General features: G+C 35.9%; 1 protein-coding gene across 1 annotated transcript; it reads right to left on the bottom strand.

The window, feature by feature from the left end:
- Positions 1–127: 127 nt before the first annotated feature.
- LOC125679096 (uncharacterized) lies at positions 128–5295 on the bottom strand. The gene is made up of 3 exons (XM_048918042.2): positions 5150–5295; positions 3306–3480; positions 128–307 (listed from the first exon to the last, which is right to left on the bottom strand). Exons 1-3 carry the CDS (start codon positions 5208–5210, stop codon positions 154–156), a joined length of 390 nt encoding a protein of 129 aa, XP_048773999.2. The 5' UTR covers positions 5211–5295; the 3' UTR covers positions 128–153.
- Positions 5296–7790: the final 2495 nt, after the last annotated feature.

The following is a 7790-nucleotide window of genomic DNA, read 5'->3' as shown; positions in this document are numbered from 1 at the left end:
ATGTAAACTTGGAAATTCCTAGAGTGCAGATAGCTTATCGAGCAATACTCGCATGAATGTACAATGTAGAATGTTTCATATAATCTACATGTAAAATAAAGCTCCTTAAACTAAAGAAAATTCGTACAAAGAAATTGTAATAGTTTCTTTTATTTATGCTCTACAGCAGCAAAAATTTGGACCGCAATAGGTTGCAAGGCAACCACGTGACCCATAGCGATACATGGCCATGAAAGCGCGTCCTCTTGTTTTGGGATGCAGGTTTGGATGACCGTAGTAGAAGTGAAACGCATTGAAGCAGGTGGCCCTGAAATTAACAAAAACAATATAGAATGTCTATAAATTGAAACAGGAGGCCCTGAAATTAACAGAAACGATATATAATGAATAAATTGAAACAGGAGGCCCTGAAATTAACAGACACGACATAATACTATTATTGTCTTGATTACTCTATGCTCGTATAATCGAAAAATATTTCGAAAATAATTTTCTTGAAGATTTTAATTTATATGATATCAATAAAGTTCTTGTATTTTAAACGTACTTGACAACTCCAGTTATCTTTACTCTGGTTTTTCATTCACTGTGTTAAACATTAACAGTATGATACACACTTTTGTGAATGCTACGTTTTGCGTACAAGACAACACAGGTGTAACCCAAGCTTGGTGGGCAGCCGGTGTCGCTAGGCTAGGTCACCTACACGTTGTTCTACGAGACAAAGAGTGGGGAGTTAAACGGCTTGTGTGACCTAGGCTACCGGTGTCGCATAATTTACGTTCCGGGTAGTTTAGCGTTCCGGCTGGAACGCTAAATGCTTATAACTTACGTTCCAGTCCGCGTAAGTTTGGTTCCGGCCATAATTTTGGTTCCAGGCACACACATATAAATGTTTTAAAACTTTTAAAATATGAAATGTTTACTAACATTTCTAAAGTATTTTTATTTTCATCGGGTTATACAATAACGGAAGTCTACATAAAATAATAGGTGCCTGTCCTTAAAGTGGGATTTTAACGCCTATTTCTGTGTTTTCAAACACCAAAAATTGTCAGAAAGACAGGCCTGGAGGTTATAAAACTTTTACTGTACTCATAATCAAACCCACCCCCGTTTGTTTTGAGTACAACTCTCAGCAAGCTTCGAAGCATACTCGAAAAATCTTGAGCATGAACTCCATTTGAGTATGAATTGTTTTACAAAAGTATTATAACCTTGACTTTTGAGTACAGATACGATTTATAGCACGGAGTTTGAGTACGTGCTCAATAAATTTTATAATCTCCAGGCTTGGTGTTTATTCTGGTTTTATTACAGGGGTTAGATCTCTAATTCATAGGACGATAGGTGTAATTATCCTGCTTTTGTAATCGGAAGTTGTGAAACTTGTTAACATACATGAAGATAGTTGTTACCGATCAAGAATGCAGTCCAGCAAATCGCTATCCTTTCATGTTAGGTAAGCTGTAGGCAGGGGATAGACATTATATGTATGCTTCCCTAAATCGTACATAACTTGAATTGTCCACATTTGATTAACATTTCCATTCCCTCAATGTTTAAATGAATTTCCGACTTATAAGCTTGATATAGTTCAAAATACATTCTCATGATAACTAAATCAATATAAATTTGATTTAATTAATTATACGGCGGTGATAAGGAAAGTAAAGTAGAATTTCGCAGAATTCTGTTTCTTGAAATACCCCTTCCCACCACCATCACCACTTTACTACATACATTTTCCTAATTTCTAAACTTCGAAAGACATTATACTGGATTTATGAATAAAGTTTACTTTTATTATATATCTATAACCCTATCATTCAACAGCATAAATCTTTTAACCATTTCCATTTGATGATATGAAATAAAGGACACCACAGAGTCGTCAACTTCTGCTTCATACTTAGATATATTATTGAAAGTAGACATTAACAGCAAACTGACAACTCAACTGTATGACAAACGGGATGATTTCAGCTTCTCCATCGTTAACTTCCCATATTTATGTAGCAATATTCCATTATCACCTGCATATGGTGTTTATATATCTCAACTGATTCGATATGCAAGAGCTTGTTCTGCGTATAGTCAGTTTTTAAATCGAGGTAAGCTACTGACAAACAAGTTGATGGTGAAGGGGTTTCAACAGTCTCGATTGAAGTCAGTATTTCGCAAATTCTATGGTCGTTTTAACGATCTAGTTCGTCAATACAACCTATCATTGGGTCAAATGCTGTCTGACGTGTTTCATACCGATTTTTAAGCCGTTCTTCACACTGATTTTGACTGTGGATAATTCCGTTTACCTGATCAGGATATAAGGCTCACGGCGGGTGTGACCGGTCAACAGGGGATGCTTACTCCTCCTAGGCACCTGCTCCCACCTCTGGTGTGTCCAGGGGTCCGTGTTTGCCCAACTATCTATTTTATATTGCTTATAGGAGTTATGAGATTGATCACTGTTCGTTATCTTCACCTTGCATGCATTATTGTTAAGGACGATTTTTGAATAATTCATTATTGGGTGTTATTTAACTTTGTATACGGCAATTAAATCTGGAAGTCCTTATTTCATTATGCTTGATTTTTTTTGTTCTGTGCGTGTTATTATTTATTTGTTAATAGTTATTTATTTTTCTTGCTATTACTGAATAAATATCCAACTGGGCATGGACACAATCAGACACCTTCTATATCGTTCGAGGTTCACAGATTGAAACCTTGGCTGGAACGAAAATTGCAGAGAAACTCGAAACCTAAATTATGAATTTAAGATTACGGCCGGAACCCGAACTAGCCGGAGCGTAAATTATACGACACCGGTGTTTAATATATACCAAATACAAGTGCACTACACACATGTAGCAACTGACATGGAAATCTTCTGCAAGTATTGAATTAATTATGAACAAAATGTAAAGAAAACCCATCATTGACGTTAAAAACCGTCCATGACAAAATAGATAAAATATTTTGTTTAAAATCCAACTATGGAAACCTGTGTCCGAACGCAAGTGTGTTAAAGTAATGTCCAAGGGTAAATGTAGGACTTGATAATAATGAAATCAGTGGTACGTGTACATGTGCACTTCGCGAGACTGGCTTAGAATGACATTACTCATGACACCGATATTTTATATAGGCCTTCCTATGGCCACATCTTGTATCAGGCATTCGAACACGTTACTATCATACAACGTCTTCCAAAGGCGGGAAAATTACAAGATCTCATAATCAGTGTATAAAACAATTTGGATGATAAATCTTTGACACAACAGAAATCTAAAGTTACTTACGTAGAAGATCCTTGGTTTCCATATATTGCCCGCATACTTGAAATGCCCTCCCTACAAATGGTGGCGCATGTCTTTTTGCTTCCACAATCTCTTCGGATAGCGGAAACAAATCCACCCGAGAACGAGGCAGCACAGGAGGCCTGTGCAATATGATCGGCATAATGACCATTTATGACTGAAAATTAATAATAAAAAATATCATATTCAAATATCATTTTTTATAAAAAAAAAAAAAAATATTGTCTCCATGAATTACAGATACAATTACAATAAATCCTAACATTCAACAGGCAATACTTTACAATGTTTTGAGAAGGGGGAATATATTAAATCTTATATCTCGTGCAGCCACTTAAGGGTATGGTTCACGATTTTTTAATAAGATATTTTTCATTTTTGATGTTAAGCATTAAAATTATAACTAATTCAATGTTGACAGCCAAAATTTTGACCTTCTGAATGCAAGAATAAAAGCAATATTTTAGCCTCTGTGTTATGTAAACAAAGACTCGGGTCTTTTAATGAATACAAACAAACAGTGAAATATTAATTTTGTAACATATAGCATCTTGATTTTACATAGTCACAAATTTTAACTTTAAGATGACACATTTTACCCAAAGAATGCTTGAAATGTGAAAGATATGTAACATGTTTGGGTCCGTAAACTTGGATAGATCAAGGCAATGATAAATAAATGATTGTATATATAGAAAAATGGCAATCAGCAATAACTACGAAAAATGATGATGTGAACAAGAACGAGTCAATATATACAGATAAGTCTTAGGATTATCTATCCCTAATATAAGAGCAAACAAATCTAATTAGGCATATGGTCTGTGTCCGGGCAGGTATGTATCCTCAGGACAGGTATGTATCCTATACAAGTACGGGTCTCGGATCTACAGTGTATCTCCAGATCTGTCATATACCCAGACAGAACTTTTAAAAGTACAATTATATCGAAATATAACAAGCAGTTTTAATTCACTGTATAACACCCTAAAACCAGTATACTAGTCACCATATACTAAAAATTACCAGGGTTAAATTTAATCTCGCGTTACCGCTTCTGCTACGACCTTTCTCCTTTGAGCTCCGATAGTGAACTGACGAAATATCGGTCATCACCGCCTTATATATATACTAATGCTCATTCGAACTAACCTCGGGCGCTTAAGCCCGGTTTACGTAATAGCTAGATACATCCCGAGCCCGACTTTTCCGAGCCCGATCGTTAATCATCACAGATATAATAAACTTGGATCAATATTCATTTCTCAATCTTTGTTTACAAAACAAATAATAAACTCTGTAAAATGGCCTTCTGTGATAATGTATAGCCTCAATTTTTATGTGAAATCTTTTAAACACATTAGACAGTAGATTTTGATCATTAAAAGTGAAAAACAAAAGTTTGGGGGAAATCGTTAATCGGTCCCTTAAGAAATAGATATACTTTCTGAAAACACGTGAGGATATAAACTGCGACCTTCAAGTCGGGATACTTAATGAAGCGCGTTGGCGCGTCACGGTAAGTATGTCGGTGTGAAGCGATGCAGTTCATACTTGCATGTATTTTTAAAACTGAGGTTTATTCCTTATATATATATTCTACTTTCATTTCTGTCGAAATTCCAAGCAGTTAAAATAGACATTCCATATTTATATGTATTTATACACGCGTCCTGAACGCATTCATGAGGAAATGGTTATCAGTAAAATTTAAAGCAGATATTTAAGTGATCATTTTCATGAATATTCTAGAAGAGATAATAAAGTGCATCTATCAGTGTTAATTACAGTGAATTTAAAGTTTATATCAACATCGTACACCAAACCTTTTGTGAAAGCGACGAAAATGGCGAGAAGGAGAAAACTCTTCAAGGTTATGAGTACCATGGTTCCGTCTTGAGTTATCTCAAATGAACAACATGATAACGGTTTTTATAGATGCTTTTTAATCAATGATTATCACCTGTCACAAGAACTGTACCGATTTAGACAAACAATAAATGTGTCCTGTTTCCTGTAACAGGTTTATTGTATATCATTTTTACTGAAACATAAATATTGAATCAAAACATTTGGTGAAGGGAAGGATAAATAAAATATGTTTACCTCAACTGATCTGAAAGCTCGGGTGAACAAATCTGATGGAATTTGTACATAGTCTGTCTCCCTGCCATCTGTTTCAACAGTTTCACATTCTTTCAACCAAACATCGGAGAATTTCAAATATATACACATATCCATCTCGATCATATATTTATCTTATTGTTTTTTTCTCGTCGAAATTGAGATTGCATATTGTTATTCGTCAACTGTTAACAGTATTTTAATTTCAAAAATTGTTGATGATATACAGTTATCGATATGTGATTCAATGTCATTTCGTTACTGATAGGTGATATATTATATCAAAAGATTTTTGATTTCCATATCAGGGGCTTGTTTCATCTAGTGACGGACGTCGGTCTTAGCTCTAATTCAAGCTTACGGTGAAATTAAAGGTCATGACCCGTTTCATAAAAAAGTACAGCTCTGCACCCTAGCTAAATCAACTTGACGCCTGATCAAGTTCAGTTTTTGCTATATAGTCCTAAACATTAAATCTAGATATGCCGATTTTGCTTCGAAGAAACCGAAGAATTCTAAGTCAATAACGTTTTTAGAGACATCTGAACGACATTGACCTCATAAAATACATGTATACCGATAGGTTCCCCGAGAGAATAAGTGACGTTGACCGAATTGTTTGAAATCATACAATAAGTGACTCTTTAGGTTAAAAGCTGCATGTATATACTTTATATTCAATTATAAAGATAGTTACGTAAAGTTCCCAAGATTTAATCAAAGTACCGAAAGTACTGAGATGCGCTAGTATGTGATGGTGCTGTATGGATATACAAGTTATAATCCTACTACTACCATATCAAAACGGAATTTTCAATAATTTGCTGCAACTGCCAAGTGCATGTATTGGAAAGAATAAAATATTGGAACACTTTTCTATGCAATTATGAATGCATGTTATTCTAATATTTAAGATGGGGATATCCTTATAAAAATAAGATTTTTTTATGAATTAGGAGAATCGGTTCGTTGGTTGGTTGTTTCATGTCCCGTCAAGATTTTTCACTCATTGACGTATTGAGACGACACCAGTTATTGATTTAAACATATTCTTAGCGCCTATGGCCGTAGCAATGATGTTTCATTGACATACCAACGCCTGCCACGAAACGAGACCTTCGGTTTTACTGTCATATTCGAAAGATCCATGATTCTCACTTCTAAATGTTGAGCATTTGGTGAAGAAGCAATCGCTACTTATTAAGTGGAAAAATAAAGAATTAAGAATAGGACAATATGGACCCCTGGAAACACCGGTGGTGAGATCAGGTGCCTAGGAGGAGTAAGCATCCCCTGTCAGTGTTTTAAAAAGGCTTAAAAATTGGTATTACACACTTCAATACAACCTATCATTGGGTCAGATGCTGTCTGACGTGTTTCATACCGATTGTTAGGCCGTTCTTGGCACACTGATTTTGACTACGGATAACTCCGTTTACCTGATCAAGATATAGGGCTCACAGCGGGTATGACCGGTCGACAGGGAATGCTTACTCCTCCTAGGCACCTGATCCCACCTCTGGTATATCCAGGGGTCCGTGTTTGCTCAACTCTCTATTTTGTATTCCTTATAGGAGTTATGAGATTCTTTAGAATGTTTTAGAATCCTCATTTGATTTACACCACTTCTGGCATATGTAGTCGCACAGGAAGTTTGAATTTTCTCCTTCACAGCTGTTAATATTTTCGTTAGGAGCAAAGATGGGGGCTTGGTAGAGCACTTAATGGATCCAGCAATGTATCTTTGTTTGTAAGGGGTTTGATGTAGTTGAGGAATCCAGTAGAGATGTCTAAAACTGAAGCTTGGTTTTGAATAATTTCATCGATTCGATATATCCCAGTGAACTCGAAATAAAAGACAGCACAAAGTCGTCCACTTCTGCTTCATGCTTAGGTATTTTATTGAAAGTAAACATTAACGGCAAACCAACAACCCAACTTTATGACAAACGGGATGATTTCTGCTTCTTATTGTCAAACTCCCATATTTATTTAGGAAGATTCCTTTATCACCTGCATATGGTGTTTATATCTCTCAACTGATTCGATACGCAGGAGTTTGTTCTGCGTATGGTCAGTTTTTTTAAATCGAGGCAAGCTACTGACAAAAAAGTTGATGGCACAGGGGTTTCAACAGTCTCGATTGAAGTCAGTATTTCACAAATTCTATGGTCGTTATAACGATCCAGTTTGGCAATACAACCTATCATTGGGTCAAATGCTGTCTGACGTGTTTCATACCGATTGTTAGGCCGTTCTTGGCACACTGATTTTGACTACGGATAACTTCGTTTACCTGAACAGGATATAGGGCTCACGGCGGGTGTGACCGGTCGACAGGGG

This window comes from Ostrea edulis, chromosome 6, assembly GCF_947568905.1.
Source record: "Ostrea edulis chromosome 6, xbOstEdul1.1, whole genome shotgun sequence".
Lineage (NCBI taxonomy): Eukaryota > Metazoa > Mollusca > Bivalvia > Ostreida > Ostreidae > Ostrea > Ostrea edulis.
The sequence above is the reverse complement of the archived record's forward strand: the minus strand, read 5'-3'. Positions and strand labels throughout refer to the sequence as shown.

Coding starts and splice junctions, on each gene's coding strand:
- LOC125679096 (XM_048918042.2), bottom strand. CDS start 5,210: ATGGTACTCATAACCTTGAAGAGTTTTCTCCTTCTCGCCATTTTCGTC. Junction 3,481..5,149: donor TTTCGTCGCTTTCACAAAAG/GTTTGGTGTACG, acceptor ATTAATTTTCAG/TCATAAATGGTCATTATGCC. Junction 308..3,305: donor GGAAACCAAGGATCTTCTAC/GTAAGTAACTTT, acceptor TGTTAATTTCAG/GGCCACCTGCTTCAATGCGT.